Source organism: Rhincodon typus, chromosome 1, assembly GCF_021869965.1.
Source record: "Rhincodon typus isolate 14 chromosome 1, sRhiTyp1.1, whole genome shotgun sequence".
Taxonomy (NCBI): Eukaryota; Metazoa; Chordata; class Chondrichthyes; order Orectolobiformes; family Rhincodontidae; genus Rhincodon; species Rhincodon typus.
Window position 1 is genome coordinate 160,941,686 of NC_063332.1, and position 25,196 is coordinate 160,966,881.

The following is a 25,196-nucleotide window of genomic DNA, read 5'->3' on the forward strand; positions in this document are numbered from 1 at the left end:
TGCTTGGCCTGCTGTGTTCATCCAGCTCTACACCTTGTTATCTCAGAATACTTGAGCAGAACACTCAAACATAGCCAAGAACACCAAGAAAGTAATGAGGTGCAAAGAGGGAATTTAGGAGCAAAATGCTAGGCTATCAAAGCCGACAGTTAAAATGTACTGCAAATATATCGAGGAAGAAAGAGTCTCAAGCAGTAATGTTGGCCCTTTAAAGTTCAGAACTCCTCCTTTGCCCCATTTAAAGCCAGATACATGTGATATTGTATAAAAACCGAAAGAACTGCGGATGCTGTAAGTCAGGAACAAAAACAGAAGTTGCTGGAAGCTCAGCAGGTCTGGCAGCATCTGTGAAGAAAAAATCGATCCTGCTTGACTTCTCCTCCCACCTTTCCCCTCCTGGCAATGAGGTGGGGCTTTAATATCAGGATCCTGAGTGACCTATTTAAAAAGCTGCTGTGTTTTCCCAACACACTGAAAATCTGCAACTGAAGAATGGGACTCATGCATGTTCTCCCCTTGCCCGCTTCCATCAGTAGTGAGGAGGGACCCATGGCACATGGAGAGGTTGCTGGATCGGCCATTGTCTGCTCAGTGTTAGGAGAAGCCCTCTTTATCAAGTACCCTTTGTCCCATGGATGCTCCCACCAGTGGAAAGGGTCATGTCTGCTGAATTACTCCTCCACACTTTCCATTATCGGGATTTCCACCCTTCAACCTCACATCCACCAACTCACCAGGGCCTATCTGACAGGCTACAGTGAATCTCGCCCACTTATCTCTCTTTTGGGGCTTCCATTATTGCCATTGCTGTCAACCTCCTACAGACCCACCAGTGGCCTTACCTCCCACTGGCACTACTGAGATGGGACAGCAGCCAGCCATCTGATTATCTGACAGCTATTGTGGGCAAGACCTTTGACTTGAAAGGCATAGGAACCTTTAAACAGCCCGCTATTACTCTTGGAAATGGCTGTCCTGGGTAGTCACTGGCTTTCTGTCTGGTGGATGGGACCTCAGTTGAGAGGAGACAGTTGGAGCAGAGAGTTTCTCTGAATGTTGGAATGCTAGGAAGGAAATTTGTATAGAGCTATAATCAGACCACATGCGAATACTGGGTATCACACTTCAAGATACGTTGGCCTTTGGTTGTACTAAAGAATCACCAGAATAGTACTGGGTTCAAAGGGATAACTCATGTCTGCATATGAGTTTAGAAGATTGAGAGAATCTAATTATAGTCCTATTAAGAAAGAAAATGTATAGGCCAGATCCAGAGAAACCACTAACTCTGGTAGGAGAAGCCCAAACTTGAAGACTAAGGTTAAGATTTGAGCCAGGCTATTTTAAATTAAGAAGTGCTTTCCCTCCCAGCTAGCTGTGGAAATCTGGCAAACCAACCCCACACCAAAAAGTTACTGCTTCATTTGAAATTTACAAGGCTGAGATTGACAGATCATTGTTGGTGAAGATAGCAAGGGATGTGAATCAAAGGCAGGTGAATGATGTTGAAATACAGATGTGCTGTGGACTGACACAACAGGCTTGAGGGATTGAATATATTACTTCAAAGTGTGTAGCGGTAACGGTAACCTGAAAAGGAGGCCATTCCACTGGTTTCTTGGTACGGTTTATATTGGCATAAGCCATGGAAGCCCCTGCTGTTGTGCTATTCACTAGTTAACCAGCTGTACATAGAGTGCGTATGAAACTAGCTCACATTGCATTTTATGATATCTCAGATAATGTTCCATGGGAAATTAGTGTTGGTTAGACATAGTACAAGATTGGAACTCACTTACAAGTAGTTATGTAAACGATCTATTTCTCAAAGCCATCACTTCCTGAATTGCTTAGATAGTATAAGGCACAGAGGTGAGATTTTGACACTTTTTCCTTCTGAATGTCACTTCTGTTAACACAGCATAAACACTTCAGGCCTGTGTTGTGGAGCAACAGTATTGTATAAAAACCTTTACGTCCCTCGCTTTTGCTTCCAACCAGTCATCACCAAGACATTAGTTTTCAAATAATTGAGATGAGAGTAATTTTATTACAGTGTGTATTCACCATTGACATGTCTGTTTCAACGGCTTGGACTTAGTAGTGGGACTGAAAAACCTGTTAGTGTTCATTAGTGTTACTCCATTGAAACTTCTGAAGTACATTCATAAACAGTTTAATGTGGAAATCCAGATTTTGCTGTCAGTGATTATATGTTTCCCCAGATAGTACACAGTTATGCTTTCGCCCAGACTGTAGCCAATGGGAAATCATTTGAATTGTATAACAGTGTTGAGAAAGTGATTGTTGTGACCTTGTTAAATACAATGTGATGCCATGTACCAACCACTGGTGGTTGGGGTGGAGTGTGGCCACCGATCCTCCCTCCTATGGTAGTGTCAGGGGCTCTTCTGTAGTTTGTGGTGGAGGATGGACCATGACTGGGCCTCAACAGAAGATACTCTCGTCTCTGATAACAGATGATAGACTATTACTTCTTAGCACTATATACAGGTTACATTTATTGTAAGGCATGTTAATAATTACTAACAAGAGGTTGGTAAGATACAAGTAACTACATGAGGAGACTCTGCCTAACTGCTGCCCACATGAACTGACCCAACTGCCTGATCCTTCACCCAGTGGCTATTAAATATTAGAGCAGGGGGAATTTCAGCTTAGCTCATCATTAACTAATTCATATCCGTCACTTTATTGTTAAGGACCTTTGCTCTTATGTTGTTGATCTCAATGTAGAAGATCTTGAAAAAGTTGCACATAGTTATTTGGATTCAAATAGAGTTTCTAACAGTATACTAATTTCATAATCGATGCTGAACACTGACCCTGTTTGCCTTTGTGGAAAGGCAAATTGCTCCATTAGAAAATAAGAATTATTTTTATTTCCTTCACTTTGTTTATTTTCATTCTTTTAACTTCTAACTTAATTTAAACTGGATTACTTGATTTACCATTTGAAAATAGAATATGATGTGCATTAAACAGCATGTGCCCTTGCTATGGTGTTTACCATAAAATGCAGCTAATTATGTTTATTTATAAGGCACTTTGAAAAGTTTAAATAATGATTCTTTTATAAGGAGCTGAGAGCTTATTTTCAACAGCATCACAGCCATCAATCTGCACTGACAAATGTCATCCTGCTTGACAACGATCACAGTAAGACCATCTGAAACTGATGGAAACTAATTTAAAATTAATATTGAAATGATATACTCAGAAGCGCTTGGATTTCCATAAACAGAATCATTTAACAGCCCTGTTGAATAAACAGGCTATTACTGATGCCATAATATGTAGGGTCATATGGTTTTTGCAGCAAACCTCAGTCTACTTTTTATTGTGTAGTTGAAACTATGTATTCTGTAAACTGGGACAATTTAAGATCAACATCCTTCAGAGGTATTAATTTAACCTTTTGCAGTTATAGTCATTTTTTGATGATGTTGGAGCTAGCACAGGATAGCACCTCCTGACTTTATAGTAATAGCTATAAAACATTGGCTGTGGTTATTTTCTGAGTCACTTTCACTGATCTCTCTTAAGCCACTGAAAGCCTGGTACCAACAGGGGGAGTGGTGGCACAGTAGCAATGTCACTGGACTAGTAATCCAAAACCCCAGTCTAATGGTTTGGGGACATCCCAACATGGGAGATGGACGTAAATTGAATTCGATTAAAAATCTGGAATTAAGAGCTGACCTAATGGTGACCATGTAATCACTGCTGATTGTTGTAAAAACTGACCTGGTTCACTAATGTCCCTTGGGAGGAAATCAGCTTTCCTTACCTAGTCTAGTTTGTATCTGTATTTTGAAATGTCTGCTAGATAGGTGTTAGCCGCTGATGCCCAAATCCCACAGATGCATTTTGACACAGGCAGACTATGCACAGATGTGCACTCTGCCTGTTGGTGTACAAAATTGGCAGTGGTATTCTTCAAATTCAGATCTTACACTGCATGTACAGCTCCCAAAATAAATTCCAGCTGCAGTTTGTGAGGTAAATATGAAAACATGTAATAGGTAGTCCTGGGACTATTGTTTGCTGCTGTAGTTTTCTCTGGGATTTTAAGTTGCCAGTTTCTCTGTTTTGCCACATTAAGCTTGCAGGCAGTTATCATTGTGCAACTCCCAAACTGTAGCAGTTTCAACTATCTTTAGACTGGGACCTTAATGCTATGTCTGAATATTTGACATGCAGAGTAATATTCTTCAATTTAAAATGAAAAATATATGCTGTGAATTGTTACGACTGTGGTGGGAAAAGTTGTGCTGGTAGTCAGGCCCCATTGTTCCACCAGTCACATCATTAGTATAAATGTTGTTTCAGTCACCAAATTAGCCAGTTGATTCCCTTTGCACACTTATCCAGAATAAAAGATATTTGATTTGAATTGATTTATTGCAATCACATGTACCTAAGTACAGTGAAAAGTTTTACTTTGCAAGCAGTACAGGCAGATCACATCAAACAAGGACATACAGATCATGGGGTGCTTAGAGTGAGGCATACAAGGTTACAGCTGCACAGGAGGTGCGCAAAGCAAGATCAGCGTTAGCAAGGTCAACGCTATTTGAAGTTAGAGAGGTCCATTCAGCAGTCTAATAATGGCAGGGAAGAAGCTGTTCTTGAACCTGTTGGTGCATGTGTTCAGGCTTCTGTATCTTCTGCCTGATGGAAGAGGTTGGAAAAGAGCATTACTGGGATTGGAGGGGCCTTTGATGAAGTTGGCTGCTTTACCGTGGCAATGCGAAGTGTAATTGGAGTCTATGGATAGCACGTTGGTTTCCATGATGGTCTGGGCTGTGTACACAATTTTCTGTACTTTCTTACGGTCCTGGGCAGAGCTGCTGCCATACCAGGACATTATGTACCCGGATAGAGTGCTTTCTATGGTGCATCTGTAAAAGTTGGTCAGGATCCTTATGGATACATTGAACTTCCTAAGCTGTCTGAGGAAGAAGAGGCATCACATCTACATGGGAGATCCAGGACAGATTGTTGGTTATCGTCACTCCTAGGAACTTGACATTCTCGACCCTCTCCATCTCAGCTTCGTTGATATGGATAAGGGTGTGTCTTCCTCCTTTCTTTCTGAAGACAATGATCAGTTCTTTTGATTTGCTGACATTGAGAGAGAGGTTGTTATCATTGCACCACACCACCAAGCAGTCTACTTATATCCTGTTTTCTGACTCATCATTGTTTGATGTTCAGCCTACCACAGTAGTGCCGTCAGGTAAACTTGTGGATGGTGCTCATGTGGAAGTTGGCTGTATAGTTGTGGGTGTACAGGGTGTACAGTAGGGGGTTGAGAGTGCATTCTGACGGTACATCAGTGTTGAGGATAATTGTGGAGGAGGTGCAATTGTCTATCTTCACTGATTGCAGTCTGTGGGTCAGGAAGCTGACGATCCAGTTGCAGAGGGCAGAGCTGAGATCTAGTCTCAGAATTTTTGAGATTAGTCTGGTAGGGATTATGGTGTTGAAGGTGGAGCTGTAGTTGATGAGTAGGAGCCTGACGTAGGTGTCCTTGTTATCCAGATGTTCCAGCAATGAATGTAGAGCTGGGGAAATGGCGTCTGCTGTGGACCTGTTTCACCAGTAGGCAAATTGCAGGGGATTGAGGCAGGCTGGGAGGCTAAAGTTGATGTGGGCCATGGCCAGCCTCTCAAAGCACTTCATGATTATGGAGGCCAGAGCCACTGGGCGGAAGACGTTGAGGCACATTGCATGTGTTTTCTTTGGTACTGGGATGATGGTGGTCTTCTTAGAGCAGGTGGGGACTTCAGATTGTAGCAAGGAGAAGTTGTAGATGTCAGCGAATACCTCCACCAGCTTGTCCGCACAGGATCTGAGTGCACGGTCGGGGACTCTGTCTGGGCCAGTTGTTTTCCTGGGGGTTTAGTCCCAGGAAGACAGATCTGACATCTGCAGCAGTGACAGAGGGAACAGGTGTGCCCGGGGGAGGTGACACCACGCCACTGGCATTTTGCTCAAACCAAGCTTAGAAAGCAGGAAGCACATCAGGGAGGGGTGTGTTCTTGTTCACTACTTTGTTCTGCTTCATTTTGTATCCTGTTATGTAGTGATGGCCTTACCACAGGCGACAGGTATCTGTGTGGTTAGTCTGGGCCTCTAACTTGGTCCCGTACAGATTTTCACCTGGTTCTGTTAATCAGCTCAAACCTGAGTATGGATCAAAACTTATTCTTATAATGATTGGCAAAACAGATTAACAACTGAGGTATAATTTGGAATTAGAACGATTTCCCTTAATCCCAAAAACAAGGTACTCACACAACACAAAAGACACCAGTCTGAACAGAGATTTTTAAAAGACAGTAAATGGCAATTCACCCTGGTTCACCAAGGATCTGAAAGTAAAGGATAGAATTTGATGACTTCTCATGGTCCACCAGGTTTCTTACAATTTTCTTCTTGTGATGGTTTATACTTGACTGAGCTCGCGATGTTGGCCCAGGGCAAAGGTAAACTTTCCTCCTCAGATGCCCAAGCCAAAATTTTTCATTTGGCATTCTAGCTATTGCCTAATCAACATGTTCAGAGGTGTTATTACACATGTCTGGAGTAGGCAGGGCTTGAACCTGGGTCAGAGATAGTAGGAACTGCAGATGCTGGAGAATCTGAGATAACAAGGTGTAGAGCTGGATGAACACAACAGGCCAAGCAGCATCAGAGGAGCAGGAAAGCTGACATTTCGGGTCTAGACCCTTCTTCAGAAATGGGGGAGGGGAAGGGGATTCTGAAATAAATAGGGAGAGAGGGGGAGGCAGATAGAAGATGGATAAAGGAGAAGATAGGTGGAGAGGAAACAGACAGGTCAAAGAGGCGGGGATGGAGCCAGTAAAGGTGAGTGTAGGTAGGGAGTTAGGATGGGGGTTGGTCAGTCCAGGGAAGACGGACAGGTCAAGGGGGCAGATGAGGCTGGTAGGTAGGAGATGGGGGTGGGGCTTGAGGTGGGAGGAGGGGATAGGTGGGAGGAAGGACAGGTTAGGGAGGCGGGGACAAGCTGGGGTGGTTTTGGGATGCGGTTGGGAGAGGGGAGATTTTGAAGCTTGTGAAGTCCACATTGATATCATTGGGCTGCAGGGTTCCCAAGCAAAATATGAGGTGCTGTTCCTGCAACCTTCGGGTGGCATCGTTGTGGCAATGCAGGAGGCCCAGGATGGACATGTCGTCTGAGGAGTGGGAGAGGGAGTTGAAATGGTTCGTAACTGGGAGGTGTAGTTGTTTGTTGCGACCCATGCGTAGGTGTTCCGCAAAGCGGTTCCCAAGCCTCCGCTTGGTTTCCCCGATGTAGAGGAGGCCACATTGGGAACAGCAGATACAGTATACCACGTTAGCAGATGTGCAGGTGCATCCCCACCAGCCCCACCACACCCGGCACTTTTCCCCGCAACCTCAGGAAGTGCTACACCTGCCCCTACACCTCCTTTCCCCGCAACCTCAGGAAGTGCTACACCTGCCCCTACACCTCCCTACACCTCCCCCCTCACCCCCACCCCGCAACCTCAGGAAGTGCTACACCTGCCCCTACACCTCCCCCCTCACCCCCATCCCAGGCCCCAAGAGGCCCTTCCACATCAAACAGATGTTCACCTGCACATCTGCTAACGTGGTATACTGTATCCGCTGTTCCCGTTGTGACCTCCTCTACATCGGGGAAACCAAGCGGAGGCTTGGGGACCGCTTTGCGGAACACCTACACTCGGTTTGCACTAAACAACTGCACCTCCCAGTCGCTAACCATTTCAACTCCCCCTCCCACTCCTCAAACGACATGTCCATCCTGGGCCTCCTGCAGTGCCACAACGATGCCACCCAAAGGCTGCAGGAACAGCACCTCATATTTCGCTTGGGAACGCTGCAGCCCAATGGTATCAATGTGGACTTCACAAGCTTCAAAATCTCCCCTCCCCCTACAGCATCCCAAAACCAGCCAAGCTTGTCCCCGCCTTCCTCCCACCTATCCCTTCCTCCCACCTCAAGCCCCACCCCCATCTCCTACCTACTAGCCTCATCCTGCCCCCTTGACCTGCCCGTCCTCCCTGGACTGACCTATCCCCTCCCTAACTCCCCACCTACACTCCCCTTTACTGGCTCCACCCCTGCCTCTTTGATCTGTCTGTCTCCTCTCCACCTATCCTCTCCTTTATCCATCTTCTATCCACCTCACCCTCTCTTCCTACTTATTTCAGAATCCCCTTCTCCTCCCCCATTTCTGAAGAAGGGTCTAGACCTGAAATGTCAGCTTTCCTGCTCCTCTGACGCTGCTTGGCCTGCTGTGTTTATCCTTGAACCTAGGTGTCCTGACTCCCAGGCAGGGTCACTATCACTGTGTCACAAGAGCCCAACCACTGGGTTTCTTGCTTCTGAAACTGAGTTGCTAATTGCTATAGACTGGTTGAAGACCTTCAGTTTGGATTGTAATTAAGACAGATCAAAGTATTTTGTAAATAGCCTCAGTTCAGCTTTTCAGCATTTACTTGATCATCAAAAACACTGATATTTGGAAACTTTCTTATCTTTCCAAAACTGCTCCTGGGCTTTCTTCCTTACTGACCACCTAGGTCTATGAAAACAGAAATCTAAGGGTTAAAAAGATTGCTGTAGAGGCATAGAGACCCCAAAGTCTGTTCAAAGCAATTGTTTTTCCAGCAATTAAGAATTATAAACCCCATCTTTTATCTCCTTCAAAACATTACTTGTCTTTTCTCCAATATCATTTGACCTTCTGCAAACAGCAAGTAAACTCCAAGACAGATTAACTGTTGACTTCATGTCCGAGAGACTACTTAGTAAACGCTTTTCAATGCGGAAGGCATCCAAACTGTTCCATATCTTCCAGTTCTTTTTCTCACCTGATTCTTAAATACACATATATATTCCCAACATTTAACAGAAACAACCCTTTAGAAAAAGCTGTTAATTCTCACAATATTTGAAAATATGAAATAAAATCATCAAAATACTGGAAGCACCCAGGAGGTCAGGCAGCACCTGTGAAGAGCAAAACAGAAATAATGTTTCCAAGTTGATGCTGGCTCAATGTGTAGTTTTAATGGATCTGATTAATTTGGTGAGGGGTGAAAAGGACAAACTGAGGAAAAGAGAAGTGGCCTGTTTAGTGCAAGATAAAAGGTATGGTTGGTATATTCAGAGGTTTAAGCACAGGAGGGTTCCGAATTAGTAGAGACAGATGTACAGATTTTGAATGCAACAGAAGTCACCAGTTATTTGAACTTTGAGCTTGAAAGTAGGCAATGAAAGTGTAAAGGCATCAGAAAAGACAACTGAGAGTGAAAAGGAACAATTTTGAGTTTTTCAAGATGTCATAAGAAAATGTAAGACAGCATTTGATAAATAAGGTCCCTTGTCAATCATACAGGGTAAAAGGTTTAAAGAAGTTAATGTAATTAACGTAACTCATTATGCTTGGGTCAATGTGCTGCTTAGAGGAAGGTAACTCCTAATTTTCCTCAGGCACAGGTAATATTGCATTAATTATCATAATCTACAAATGTCAACAAGTTACCTTTAAACTGCATCTGAAAATACATAATATTATCAAGGCATTATCTAATGTTTTGCTGCTGGTATATTTAGAAGATTGTTTGATAGAGGTATTAATGAAAGATTTCAGATTGATACTTTATTCATTTTGTCTCTGTAGGTAGCACCTTCGGTGATAAATTCTGATGCAGATTACAATTTGCTATCTATTCCTTGTCTGAGCCACAAAGATGTACCTCAGCCTTTTGTGTCAAGGTCACATGATAACCTGGAAGACATTAACTTTGAGGCATGTGGGAAAACTACAGGACAGGGGCAAGAGGAAGAACATCTCTTTAAATCTGCTGAGCAATTTCATTATGCCCCAGGGGACTGCTGTGAGATCTCTTATGGATGGGCTTGCAACGATAGAGGTAACCAGAAAAGTATATTGAGTGCTGGTGAAAATACAAGCAGTGCCGCACTTCCAGAAATGGCAACAAGAAGCAATCTATCAGAGAGACTGGCTACAACTCTTCAAGGTCACACCATCAAACACAGGGCAGCGGCTAATTGGCATGATGGGAAAACATCAAAGATGACCCAAGGTAATTAATCTGTTATAATCTGTGCAAAATATTTATTCCCTCCAATGTTTTAATGAAGATTTCTCCTTGAATAATTGTAGTGTTACATAAATAACTTAGTAAGTTAACACAGCTTCCCAAATCAATGTCCATATTGCATCAGTACAGTTTTTTAATGGAATAATTAATTGATTTGGACAGAAACAATACAGTGTGGAACTGGAGGAACACAGCAGGCCCGGCAGCATCAAAGGAGCCGGAAAGTTCTTCAGAAGTGTCCCAACCCGAAACGTCAACCTTCCTGCTCTTCTGATGCTGCCTGGCCTGCTGTGTTCCTCCAGCTCTACACTGTATTGTCTCTGACTCCATCACCTGCAGTTCTTGCTACCTCTGCTTAATTCAGACAGGCTGTCTTGCCAATACCCATAATTCCACAACTTGTCTTTTTGCAACACTGTGATCGTGGATCAATTAAACATCCAGATAACAAGCAAAGAAAGTCAAGACGTTCTGTTTGTTTCTAAGGGCAAATTATTTAAGTAAATGAGTTTATTTATATGTAAGTAAGTGAGTACATTATTAATATTTCAAGTGTAGGGACTTCTGAAGTGAAATTCTGAGAAAAGTTATTATAGCCGATTTTTGCCAACCTGAGGATTTCCTATAGAATGTACAAGTGGTAGAACTTCTGTCCACCTCTTATCCTGGCTGTAGTGACCCAAGAGTCTGGACAAAGCTGGGGACTCTACACTTGGAGTTTCTGTTTCTGTATTGGTGTGTTTATGAGTAGCCCAGTATGTTCCTGCAGGGTGTTGCACTGACAGAGATAAATTGTAGTAACCTGTGCAACAATGCATTTGTATCCGAATTAGAGGACGGAATACCTCATGACAGGGAGGCAATTGGACCCTCATAATAAGGCTATGTTTTCAAAAATTGATGCGGGCAGTGGTGGGTGAGGGAATGGGAGGTGAGAGTGTGCTGCTGAACAACCCTATCCCATAGTGGGCAGACATGGGACTATACATCTGTATGGAACAAGTGGGTGTTGTTGGAGTGTCTATAAGTAGCTCAATCACTCAGCAGAGCTATGAAAGCTAGATCCATCTGGGTTGGTGCTGGAATCCATCAAGTAACTCAACCTCCATTTGATTATTATTTCAGTGGATCAGATGATGCAAGAAATAAACTGAGCTAACAGTGTATTCACAGAGCACAGCCGAGATGGTGTTTAAACAAAACGTTACATGCTATGCCATATCAGATCCCAACTTGAAACATGTAACAGCTGCCAATAAGTACTGAATGAGTATGAATTGGAAGTACAAGTCAGCCAATTGGCCCTTGGATTTGCTCTGCCATTCAATAACTTCATGGCTGATCTGATTATTCCGTGTTCCTGCTTAACTCTGAACCTTTCACTCACTCACGTATCAAGAATCTGTTGGCATCTTCCTTAAAAATATTCAAAGAACCTCCTTCCACCCCTTTTTGAGGGCCAGACCATTCAGGAGAGATGTTAGGAAGCACTTCCATACACAAATGATGGTAGATGTTTGGAACTCTCTTTCACGATCAGCAGTGAATGCTGGATCAGTTGTTAATTTTAAATCTGTGATAGATACATTTTTGTTAAGCTAAGGGATTAAAGGATATGGGGGCCAAAGGCAAGTAAATGGAGTTAGGTAACACACCAGCCATGATCTCATTGAATGGCAGAACAGGCTCGAGGGGTTGAATGGCCTACTCCTATTCCAATAATTCTAAGAGATTTCCAAAGACTTCCGACCCTCAGACAGAAACAAAATCTTTTCATCTGTGTCCTATAAGGGCAAACCCCTAATTTTAAACAATGCCTCCCTAGTTTTACATTCTCCCACCAGAGGAAACATCCTCTTCAGATGCACCTCATCAAGCACCCTCAGAATCTTCTGAGTTTCAAATTAGCCATAGTGTGATACAACACAGAAACAGACCCTTTGGTTCAACCAGTCCATGCCAACCCATAATCCTAAACTAAAGTAGTCCCACCTGCCTGTGCTTGGCCCATATCCCTCCAAACATTTCTTATTCTTGTACTTATCCAAATGTCTTTTAAATGTTGTAACTACCCCTGTATCCATCACTTCCTCTGGAAGTTCATTCCACACATGAAACACTCTCTGTGTAGGGAAAAAAAAATGCCCCTCATGTCTTTTTTAAATCTTTCTCCTCTCACCTGAAACATATGCCCCCTAATCTTGAAATCCCCCTCCCTAGGGAAAAGACATCTGCCATTCACTTTACCTATACCCCTCATGATTTTGTACTGTATACCTCTATAGGGTCACCCCTCAACCTCCTATGCTCCAGTGAAAAAGGTCCCAGCCTATCCAGCCTCTCCCCATAACGCAAACCCTCCATTCCCAGCAACATCCTGGGAAATCTCTTCTGAATTCCCTCCAGTTTAGTAACATCCTTCCTATAACAAACTGACCAGAACTGGATACAGTCTTCCTGAAGAGTACTGTATCCATTTCTGGCCCCGTACAGCCTCAACAAGTCACTTCATAATCTTCTGAGCATCAGCAGACACAAGCTTCTAATAGTTTACATCCTGTAAAGAAATACTGTACACAGTATTCTAATCCTCCAGGGCTTACCACGCCTGTATAACTGAAGCATAACCTCTCTAATTTTGTGTTCAGTTTTCCTCACAGTCAATGATAATATGTACTAACATTCCTGATCATGTGTGGTACCTTAAAATGAATCTTTTGTGATTTAGGCAGTCAGACAATCTGATCCCTCTGCATCTCCGCATTCTGCAGTCTCCCACTATTTTCGATCACATACTGCTTTTTTTAAAAAAGTCTTTTTGCTAGGGAGAAGGACGGTATTTTTCGGCTGGCTCTGAGACATTTGTGTCCAGAAGTATTTTCTTGTGTGAAAAGACTTTTGTTTCATTCACAACTTTCAACCCGGTGTTTCTTTTCCCCAGAGCCCCCTGCCCCAGTTACTTCACTCCATATTAATGGCCCCATTGGACAGAACAGCCTGCTGATAGAGTGGGAGAAACCTGTCCTGGATGAAAACGGATGCAGCAATGGAACGTTCATTCAAGGTTATCGGGTACAATAGAGACTGATACTGTATATAATTTGCTGAAAAGAAGAAAGACTTATGAGGCTTAACATGTCAAAGAGGAAAAAAAAGAGGCTGCCTGTGGGTTTATTCAGTAAAAAATAATCAGTCAGAATAACTGAATTGCCTTGGGTTTAAGGTGCTGTACTGTCTATTGCTCATAACAACAACAATTTTGACTATCTAGCAATATTAATGGTAGCAGCACTGCCTATATAAAAAGAGGGGTAAGCTGACTTACTTTACACTTGCCTGCCCAACTTCCAAAGATGGAATGAATCTCACATTCCAGGCAGCTACTAAATTAGTGATTTAATACCAGTTGAAATGAGAGCAATGGTCCTTTTAGTCTTGCTATCTTTTTGGGAACTTTGTGTTTTTAAGTAATACTAATTTGCATTCAATTCCTGTGAGTCTTCAGATTGAAGCAAAACACCTTTTTCCCTGTGACCCTGAAAATACCGGCTTGCACCAACTTTGTATTAAATTATATTAGTTGTCCCTTCTGTAACTCCTGCAGAGAAAGTGATCCATAAGTTTCACAAACCTAGGAGGGGTTGCTCAGTTGGTAATCTAAGCAAAGATTCCATAAACCTCCAGGTTTGAGTACTACCTCGATATTACTCCTGAGGAAGTTGGTGGGCCAACTTGGTGAGTTCATTGGAATTTTAAAGAATTGGAGGTGACCTTATCAAAGTGTACAAGACTCTTGGGGGACTTGACAGGCTAAACGCTGAAAGGTTATTTCCCCATATGGGATCGCCTAGGACCTGAGGGCATAATCTCACAATAAAGGGTTGCATGTTTAAGACATGATGAGGAGGAATTTTTTTCCCTGAGGATTGTGAATCTGTGAAATTGTTTACCACAGCAGCCTGTTGAGGCTGGATCATTAAGTATATTCAAGGCTGAGACAGACACATTTTTAACCAGTAAGGGAATTGAGGGTTATAGGAAATGGTAAGAAAGTGGAGTTGAGGATTATCAGATCAGCCATGCTCTCATTGAATGGCAGAGCAGAATTGTTGGACTGAATGGCCTATTTCTGTTCCAATGCTTTTTGGTCTTATTGAAGATATACCATTCATTTAATGGAGGTAATTTTTTTTTCAGGGAGTTGAACAACAGTTGCCAGTGTACTGATGGTTGCTAATGTGTTTCACACGATTAATGTGACAGTTCGATTGAATGATTGTCATTGCTCCAGGTTTCTTCCCTGTACTCCTTCTAGAATTTTCTTCTCTCATCTCTTAAAGATGTAGACTTATACTTTCGAAGGATGAGAGGTGACTTGATAGAGGTGTACAAAATGATCAGAGGTATAGAGTAGACAGCCAGAGACTTTTTCCTAGGGTGGAGGTAGCTATTACGAGGGGGCGTAGTTTTAAAGTGAGTGGAGGTAGATATAGGGGAGACGTCAGAGGTAGGTTCTTTACTCAAGAGAGTGGTCGGGGGGTGGAATGCATTGCCGGAGAGGGTAGTGGAGTTGGTCTCATTAGGGCATTTAAGCGGCTATGAGACAGGCATATGGATGATAGTATAAGGTAGGGGTTGAGGTTAGATAGACCTTAGGTTTAGGGTAAAAGTTCAGCACAACATCATCGGCCGAAGGGCCTGTACTGTGCTGTACTGTTCTATGTTCCATGTCCTATGTTCTATACTAATGTGCACTTCCAGTGAACCTCACAACCTGTTTTTGGCTTATCCAAATGGCATTCTTTATAGTTGAATGCAACACAGTGAACAATTTCAGAGCATTTATTAAGTAGGGTAGTGCAGGTAGGTCCTTTTCCCATTCTAAAATTGGAGGAATTCACAAGGGATTTGAAGAGGTTCACTTGCTGCTTGTTGAAGAATTTGCACGTATCTGCTGAAGTTTGATAAAAGGCAAGAAATTAGATGAGGCAAAAATATTGTGTCAAAACTTCTGTTTGTCCCTTTCTCAAAGATTTTTGTATCGATTAACTTTAAGCAGGTGAATCTAAACACAGGGGACACATTCTCAGGGTAAAGGGTTGATTATTTAGGATTGAAACAAGAAGAAATTACTTCACGCAGACAATTGCGAATTATTGAAATTCCTTAGTGCTGAGGATGCTCCTTCTTTGAACTTAAAAAAGGCTAGCATGGACAGTTTATTTCTCAGTAAATTAAGGAATAAGGGGAGTAAGTGAGAAAATAAAGTTGATGTGGACACTCGGCTGTGATTGTGTCAAGGTTCAAGGGACAATGTGTCTAATCTGGGTCCAATTTTTAATGTTTTTATAGATGTAAAGAAAAAGTGGAGTGGGGTGAGATTGCAATCAGCGTCCTGAGGGAGGAGAGTCTCTGTGGATATTGGAAGGGTTTGAAAGTCATGAGGATGTTTGTTGTCAGGAAGGCATGCTGTATCTAGCATGTTGGTGTAGAGACTGTTACCTCCTGGATTTGACAACCCATGCCTCATTTTAAATGCTGCCTTTCATGAGATTCAGAAAACATGACGGTCCATGGTTGAATTCCAATTGGGGAATAAATATAAGGCTTTATCCTTGTTATATTTACATTTCAGATGCCAAAACATGAGAGCACCCCTTAACCCGTCTGTACCAGAACCCCTAACTTATTGAATTTATTTACAAACCTTTAAATTTATTTAATTTGACAGATATTCATTGATGGCGAGTTTTACAAGTCGACAATGGGATCAGCCTGCACAAAGGTAAGAAGTACATGTCTACTTTGTTGTTATGTCTCTCTTTTTCAGCATTAAATATTTCACTTGAGAGTGTTGCTAAAATTTATTTTGAATATTCAATTTGCGAGATCAAGATGAATGAGATTATGAATCGTGATCATCCGTTCAAACAATTCTATTTGGAAGTGTACTGGCAACATGACCTTGAAGCTGACCCTTGGTGCTGAAATGTTTAACCAGTCAGTAGAGTGCTTAAAAATATAGCTGTCCTTGCTTAAACAGCAGACGTTAAAGCACAATCTTATACAGAAGGTGGAAGTTCAACAAATATCCCCATCCTAAAGAATGGGGGCCCCAGCAAAATCAGTGTAAAAGGCAAGGTTAAATATTTGAATAGTCATTTGAAGAGAATAGTCATTTACTGTCACTTGTATTTCTTACACAAAAAGATACAGTGAGACGTGTTTAAAAGTTGCTGTACAACAGCACCTTTGCTAATAACAGAAGGCATAGATATGACAAAAAAATTTAAAAATGAAGATAAAGTCTATCTTAGTTCAATTCCCAGCCAGAAGTGCTGAGAGGATGATTCATCCTGGCCTCTTGCTGAGGTCTCCAGCATCGCAGATGCCAGTCTTTAACCCATTCAATTCACTTCACATGGTATCACAAAACAGCTGAAGGCATGAGTTACCACAGAGACTAAAGGTCTTGACAATGCTTCTGCTGTAGGGCTGAACACACCTGTGTTCCAGAACTAGCTGTACCCCTAGCCAAGCTGTTCCTGCCAGTGTGAAAAATTGCCGAGGTAAGTCCTATGTACAAAAAGCAGGACAATCCTATCCAAGCCAATACAGTGTACTGTCCATCATAAGCAAAGTGATAGAAGGGGTCATCAACAGTGCTACCAAGCAGCATTTTCAAAGTATTAACCTGCTCAGTGATGCTCAGTTTAGGTTCTAGCAGAGTTACTCAACTGCTGATCTCATAGCAGCCTTGGACAAAAGAGGCGAAGTGAGAATGATTGATCTGAACACCATCACTGCATTTGACCATGTGTGGCATCAAGGAGCTCCAGAAAAACTGGACCCAATGGGAATCGGGGGAAAACTCTTTGCTGGCTGGAGTCATACCTAGCACAACGTTAGAGGTCAATCATTTCAGCCCTAGGGTATCATTGTAGGAGCTCCTTAGGGTAGTGTCTGGGTCCAACCATTTTCAACCGCTTCTTCAGTGACATTCCCTCCATCATAAGGTCAGAGGATCAGGGATGTTTACTGATGATTGCATAATGTTTAGCATCATTCACAACTGCTCAGGGCCTCAGAACCTGTGACTTGAGCTAATAAGTGGCAAGTAACATTCGTGCCACACAGTGGCAGACAATGACCACCTCTAAAAAAAAGAGTCTATAACCATCACCCCTTGATATTTAATGGCAGTACCATTGCTAAATTCACTACTGTTAACAGCTTGAGTGTTATTATTGACCATAAATAGAAATGGACTAGCCATATAAATATTGTGGCTACAAAAAATGGGTCGGAGGCTAGAAGTTCTGCGACACTAACTCACTCCCTGTCTCCCAAATGTCTGTCCACTGTCTACCAAGGCACAAGTCAGGAGTGTGTTGAATGCTGCCCAGTTGCTTGGATAAGTGTAGCTGTAACAACTCTCAAGAAGCTTGACACCATCCAGGACAAAGTAGCTCATTTAAGATAACAAACTGTAGAGCTGGATGAACCAGCAGGCCAAGCAGCATCATGGGAGCAGGAAGGCTTGCTGTGTTCATCGAGCTCTACACCTTGTTAGCCTTCCTGCTCCTATGATGCTGCTTGGCCTGCTGTGTTCATCCAGCTCTACACCTTGTTATCTCAGATTTTCCAGCATCTGCAAGTTCCTACTATCTCTGATACAAAGTAGCTCATTCCATTACCACCAATTTTCACCTCTTTCACCATAAACATACTTTGAAATCTCTGTCAGAGAGAGCCATGAGTACTTAACTATTCTGTCTGTTCAGGCCAGAGACTGATTGATAGTCAGATTCAGGGATTAGGCAGTTGTGGAGGAAGCTGTTCCTGAAGTAGAAAATTAGTTATGATCTACTCATGGAGCAGGTCCTGCTTCCATTTCTTATGTTGTTATCTTTGGCAGTCTTTGCATGGTATCTTGTAAATAACACTGGTTCTGTTAGGTGTGGTTGTCGAATCATTTATTCTCGTCAGAACTACTCGCCAATACTACCAACGTTATTTACACAATACCGTGCAAAGACTGCCAAAAATATTACATCGCGCAAACCGGAAGGAACTAGCCATCAGGATTCACGAACACCAACTATCTACCAAGGGACATGACCAACTATCACACATTAAGTCACTATCAAGTCAACAACCATTTAAATGAGAGTTGAAGGGTCTGTTAGGAAAAAGCTAATGGAAGGATCCCCTTGAAAATCTTGTTCATCAAAGAATAGCTAGAATGCTGAATAGAATTAAAGTTAATTTCAGAGAACTGTCATACCTCTTTGAGTTTGTTCTAGAAGAAAAGAATGAACCTTCAAGATAATGAAATGCTTTGTGGTGGGTGTGGTTGCGAAAGTTAAAATAGAACTGGATTTATAGCATTCATCTTCATAGACTGTAGTTTTTGATCAGTGGTATTTGATGTGTATACTTTATAAATAGACAGCAATATTATTTTTATTTAAAATATGAAATTTTGTCATGTCATTCTTTCAGTTCTGGGAATTCAATCTTAATAGGAATGTAAGTGTTGTATTCCTTGTGTTCCTCTTTTTCCGTGGGAATCCTGAAAAAATTGTCCAGCCTTTCAGGGAGGCCAGATTTTTTTTTTAAATACCAAGGAAAGTCTGATAAAAACCAAAAGAACTGCGGATGCTGTAAATCAGGACAAAAACAAAGTTGCTGGAAAAGCTCAGCAGGTTTGGCAGCATCTGTGGAGGAGAAAACACAGTTAACGTTTCGGGTCCGGTGACCCTTCCTCAGAACAGAAGGAAAGTCTGATGCCTTGCCATTGAAGTTTATCAACACGCCTCTTTGAACAGAGCACAGAAACAAATGGGTACTTTTTTATTACAAACAACTAGCCAAGAAATTAGTCAGATTTTCAGGCACTGCTCAATCTAATAATATCCCTAAACAAATGCAATAATTTTCCATCAGAACTATCATTGAAACAGAGTTTGATAATTAACACAGAAATTCCAAAAGTATATCTAAAAACACTTGACGGAAACAGGCACAATTATTATAAGTAGATGCTTCACAGTTCATAAAATATCAATATTTTGTGAACCATTTACAGGTTCTTGAAATCCAAAATTATGGTACCATGGTTTCCTGAAGTAGAATAAAGACCAGCTCACTGTTAATCAGAGTTGACCTTGTCCATTTATTTACAGTGATTGTTTTGTTTTAGTGCAATTTGGTGAAAGTGCATTCTGGCATTGTTTAAAAAAAATGCTAGTTTAGTGAAAGGCAAGACTGCACAGGGATTCATAAATATTAGATGGTCAAGCCATGAATTTGTATTGACAACACTACGACAAGAGCCAGGTTTTGTACCAATTTTGCCATAAAATGTAATCTTCCTCCTGTACTATCGAGTTTTTTATGCTTACAAAATTTTGGCAGCCAGAGCCTTCTGATATAACTTCCTGCTTTGAATCTTGGATCTATTTGTACAGGTCAATGTTCTTCAATTAATTCTATTTGTGTTTTCCATGGTTGTATTTTCCAATAAATAACTTCCTGAAATTTTAAATTAACATTGCAATGAGGGAAAACAGGCTTCTGGGGCCTTCCCCCCCCCACCGAGTGAAGAGAATTCTGTATCTCCTTAACCCATCAGTTTGATTCTCTATGACACCAACAGTGCAAGGACTGAGAAGTAGTGCAAATTAAAGTGTGTGACTATATTGTCAAAATCGGGTACAAGAGAAATGAACAGAGACAAAGAAAGATAGAATTAGAGTTAGAGAGAAAGGAAAGACGGAAACAATTATTTTTTTTTTGCACAACATTTGTACCTGAATAATGAGACAGAACACTTGCAATAGTTAATTTTCAAATGTTGACTGACAATAGTTAATACATATTGCATTGTTAAAAGGGTACTTAAGCTGAAATGGACAATCCCTAACTTTCTGTGGTGAGTTGCATTCATATATATCATGCAAATACAACACATTTTACATGATTTAATGCATTTTAAAGATAAACTAACCAGTGAAGGACATTTGTTTAAGTTAACAGTAAATCCCAGACAGCAATCTTTAACCCTTACCTAAAGTTGTTGCCACATGGTTAACAACAGTTCTGATTTAGCAATCTACCCAAGCTTTCCACTAGGAATGGTTAGATTCTAACTCAAAGTTAGCCAATACTGCTCTATGCTGACTGTCAACACCATGAAAAATAGTGCCGGGATCCCATGAACTGATTGAGAACCCAGTGGGAAAGCCTGAGATAGAGGGGTCAATCATTGTCGCAAGAATGCCGAGCCCCATGAACCCAACTGTTTTTAAACAAAAAATGGCTGCTCACATATCTTGCTTTCAGCCTGATGTGGGAGTTTGCACGTGGTTGAGGAGAGGTTTGTGGAGGTGTTGGGAGGTTTAGGAGGGAGATCAAGTGACTGAGGAAGAGCTGAAGAGGTTGCCAATTCCAAAGGTGGGCCGGGTACAAAGCATGCCTCGAGGCTTCAGCGCTATGTCTCAAAATTAAAGTCATTTATGAAATACTCACCCTACAAAGTCCCCTCACCACCAGACACTGCCCAGTTCCCCTCCATGCCCCGGTGCCATCTTATGCCCTCTAAATCCATCCCCACGACTCCTCATACTCCCTATGCTCCTTTGCCCACTCCCATGGCCCTTCATACCCCCCTCTTTCACCTTATGCCCCTCTGCCCATCTACCTACATCCACGCACCATGCTTTCCCCCTCCACCTATGAAACGAATTCACTTACTATCCACAAGTACCTGTGTACACAGGAGAACAAAATAAAGTTTATATATGCATTGCACTTTCTTGACAAAAATACTCATTCATTAAAACTCATTTTGATAGATCTTGAATGTCTTTGACACTTCTTCACAGTGTTGACCCTTTTTAGCCCTCCTTTATAGATCTTGACACATCTAACAGTTTTGGATAATCTTGACATGTTCTTGACAGGTCTAGACTGCTTGACACTCCTTGGCAGGTCATAGAATCCCTGCAGTGTGGAAGCAGACCATTCAGCCTATCAATTCTGTACTAACCCTCTGAAGAGCATCGCACCCAGACCCATTACCACCCCTCTCAATCTTATTCCCTGTAATCCTGTATTTCCCATGACTAATCCACGTAACCTACACATCCCTGAGCAATATGGGCAATGTAGCATGGTCAATCCACCTAACCTGCACATCTTTGGACTGTGGGATGAAACCGGAGCACCTACAAGAAATCCACGCAGATGCTGGGTGAACGGGCAAACTCCACACAGATAGTTGCCCTAGGCTGGAATCAAACACGGATCCCTGGCGCTGTGAGGCAGTGGTGCTAACCACTGAGCCACCGCGCTGTCCTGATTAGATCCTTTACAATTTTGACACTTCCAAGGGATTTGTGTATTTCTTACACACAATCTTCCCTGCAGCTAACAATCCCAAAGGGTACCTGACCATTCCCTTCTCAAAGACTTTCTGATTCCATTGTTAAAGTGTACCTGATGCCTCCTTCCCCAAAGGATACCTGGAACCATTTTCAGAGGGGGTCCTCAGCTCTCCACAGGGGGACCCTGACTATCCAGAATGTACTGAGTGAACCTGCTGTGTCCTGTACAGTCTGGGTTCCACACACACAATGCAACCTCCACCCCCCCACCCCCCCACCCCCCACCACCCACCACCGCTAAAAGGGATTTAATTAGAGACTGCTGACCAGTTCAATGTCAGCTGTCTTGGGAAATTACACACGTGTGAAGCTTGAACAGACTCCACAGAAATAAGAAGTGTTGTATTTGGAGCCAGGATTGCAGTGTGGGCTATTTTCACTATTTCCCCCATGTTGGAGAGCCCTTCTGACATGTGACGAAAATCTGGCCAGATTTTCTCAGCAAGTGATGGAGTGATGCAATATCTAACTTTTGTCAGGTGGCTGACCAAAGAGGACATGCTGATCGAGGTAGGTTTGAGACCTTTGCCCTGATGGGTATTCCAGAGCATCCTCCTCACATGATGATTACCGACAGTGAGTGGTGACCATGCTCAATGTGTGAATAGTATGTAGGCGCCTTCCACCATTCTCTACAGTCTTGGGATTCCTGGCACTTCATAAACTGATGCTGGACTCCATTCGGTAAAATAATGAATGAGTTCCCATTTGCAAATGTGTGGCTTCATCATTTGCTTGATCCCTCTGTAGACAACCAGCTGATTCTCTGGAAAAATATCTGAGCTTATCGTTCATGCGTTTTGGAACCTCGTGAGTCTTGGAACCAAACTCACGGATGTGATATACCACAATTTCATTGTTGCTGTATTATCTGGCGTATTTAAATTGTGATACCAATTTTGATACCAATGTAGGAAATAACTGGCTAAAAGACAAATTAATTCTGTCTTGCATGTTTACAGAAGATTCTTCTTAAGTGTAGCAAAATTGCCCTTGAAGTAATTTGTTTCACTACATTATTAGGTATTCTGCTTATTTTCTGTGAATGGCTCACTAGTTTTTCTTGCTCTTTATAGTCTATTTCCTTATCCTTTCTATCAATTCACCTGTCAAAAGAGATTCTGCCCTTTAGACTCAACACAGATAAGCGTGCTATCTTGTTCATTTAATTTTATAGTTCAGATGAAACACGAGATCAAGTTTTTGCCACTCTAGATTAAGCTGTTGTAGCATATTAATCTTGTACATTACCATATGATCACCTCACCTTCTGCAATTTGGGGTAAATTATGTCACCTTGTTACATTTTCATTTATGTAATACAGGCATTGTCTTGGGAGCCTGGAGCAGTGGAGATATCGATAAATCACAGCTGATCACTGCAAATGCAACCAAATTGGGATTGTGCTATTTTTAGCTCCAAGACTAAATCAATTCAAATACAAGACACATTTATCTGTCTCTCCACTTTGAGAGCTGTGAGTTATCTTCAGTTTAAACAGCCAAGTCTTTGACTTTAAATTTACCACAGATGACTACCAGGCCCCAGATGTGTTTGGAATAATTGGCTGAAGGGAAAACATCATGAGAAAAAAAATGGTCTTAATTGTCACCATCAACAGTTTCTGTACTGTGCAAAATCTATAACCAGTGCTTGATGAATTATTTTAGCTAAATCAGTTATTAGAAAATGTCAGAGAAAAGGTGAGGGAATTTTTCATCCTGACTTCAAAGGCTGTAATCTGGTAATTGACTTTTAATTTAAATTACTTCTTTCATATGTTCCAGATCCTGTTGGAAGACCTTGACCTGAGTGTGCCATTTCAAGTCAGCATCCAAACGGTTGGAGCCAATGGTCTGGTTTCTGAGAAGCTTACTGTCCTATTTCTGAACTGCCAACTACGTGAGAAACCTTTATCAGTACAACCCCTGCCTTCACTGACAGATCAAAGTAACAAGAGTTCAGAGATGCTACAGGTACACTGCATACTCATCTAAAAGTCTGTGCACACTATTTTTGGAAATTTTTATGTCTTAAGCACAAAATTAAAAGTATCAATTGTGTAAAACCTGAAGGAAATGTCTACTAAAGAAATACTAAGTGGTAAATTGTCTCACATCAGTTTATGGATGGAGCACAAAGGATAATGCAATATTGCAGTAAAGATATCCACAGTGCTTTCTGCTATTCTCAATTACATGCATGCCAGCAAGGGGTCAAAGAGATCTAAATCACAGGATATGTTGAACAGCATTACTTAATATAATTATCTCAATTTTTCAAATGTTTTGTTATTTTATATTTTGTTCTGCCATATGTAGCAAATGGATTTTCAGAATAGGAATCAAAGACAAGATTAGACAAAATGTTACAGGAATTGGGAGAAAAAGAGCTTTTGGAATTCAAGTACATAACTTTGATATAATGAAATAAAATAAAGAATTGCAGACATTGGAAATTTGAAACCAAAACAGAAATTGCCAGAGAAACTTCGCAGATCTGGCAGCAATTACTGGAAAAAAGTAAACATTTCAAGTCTGGTGACTCCTCATCAGATCTGATGTTGAGTTAATGCTAGCAAAGTTGTTTCATACTTTCTCTGCTAAGATACTTGAAGTATAAATAATATTTGTCTTCGATATTATGGTTGATAATTTAGCAGCTGGATACTGAACATGCTGCAATGATATTTCTCTAGTTTTAGCGATGATGTTTTCTTGTTTAGAGGTTGTGCTTCTTGTGATACTGGTAACTAACTAAGATTAAGTAGCATGGATTAAATTTACCTGGAGGGTAACATGAGTGCATCCTGACCCTCGTTTGCTTCTGTGTTGAACTGTATACGGCAGTTGGTATACATCTTGGAGCTTGCCTCATTAGCATATCCAGTTCTTAAACCAACAATTGTTACCTAGTGTCAATCTCCTGTCTTGTTTTCCTCCGTACCCTTGCACACTGTTTCTACCCACGTAATCATCCAATTCCCTGATGAATGCCTTAATTAACTTGTCTCCATCACATTTTCAGGCAGTGCATTCAGACTACCTACTGATCTCCCCACCTCACCTCACCTCACCCTGCCCAGTTGACTGGTTTTCTTAGTTTTGTTTTCAGCAGAGCTGACCTACAGGCTGCGACTAATACCTGCGCTGAACCTAGCTCACTTCTCTGTAGCCATTACAATCTTTTTTGCTTTTTGCTCTGAGACACCTATGATGTCTAATCTTCCTTACCTTCTAACCTTCACTTCTGTGCTACTGTCCCTTCACCCTTCTACAGTGCAAAACACATCATTTCTCCACCTTCATTTTCATTTCTGAAGAAGAGTCACACCAGACTCATCATGTTAACTCTGTTTCTCCACAAATGCTGCCAGACCTGCTGAGTTTCTCCAGCTCCCTCTGTTTCCATTTCAAACCTGGAGGGCCTCGTTCTAATCTTTAAGTTATATCACTTATCCTAGATTTCCCAATCAGCAGAAATAGTTCCTTTCTATCTTCTCAATCAATTTGTCTTAATAACTTGACAACTTTGATCAAATGAGATAGTAGGAACTGCAGACGCTGGAGAATCTGAGAT

At 41.7% G+C, this 25,196-nt stretch overlaps 1 protein-coding gene across 11 annotated transcripts in view; it reads left to right on the top strand.

The window, feature by feature from the left end:
• The window catches only part of LOC109917196 (restin homolog), a 110,417-nt gene that overhangs the window by 58,616 nt on the left and 26,605 nt on the right, over positions 1-25,196 (top strand). For 7 of the 11 annotated variants that reach the window (XM_048596420.1, XM_048596427.1, XM_048596440.1 and 4 more), the window contains 4 exons: positions 9,722-10,148; positions 13,108-13,238; positions 15,898-15,951; positions 23,405-23,593. In XM_048596420.1, the coding sequence (XP_048452377.1) occupies positions 9,722-10,148; positions 13,108-13,238; positions 15,898-15,951; positions 23,405-23,593 (801 nt within the window). Of the gene's footprint in view, positions 1-9,721; positions 10,149-13,107; positions 13,239-15,897; positions 15,952-23,404; positions 23,594-25,196 lie in introns of those variants that run through there. The other 4 variants (XM_048596448.1, XM_048596454.1, XR_007262056.1 and 1 more) reach the window with 4 other exon arrangements.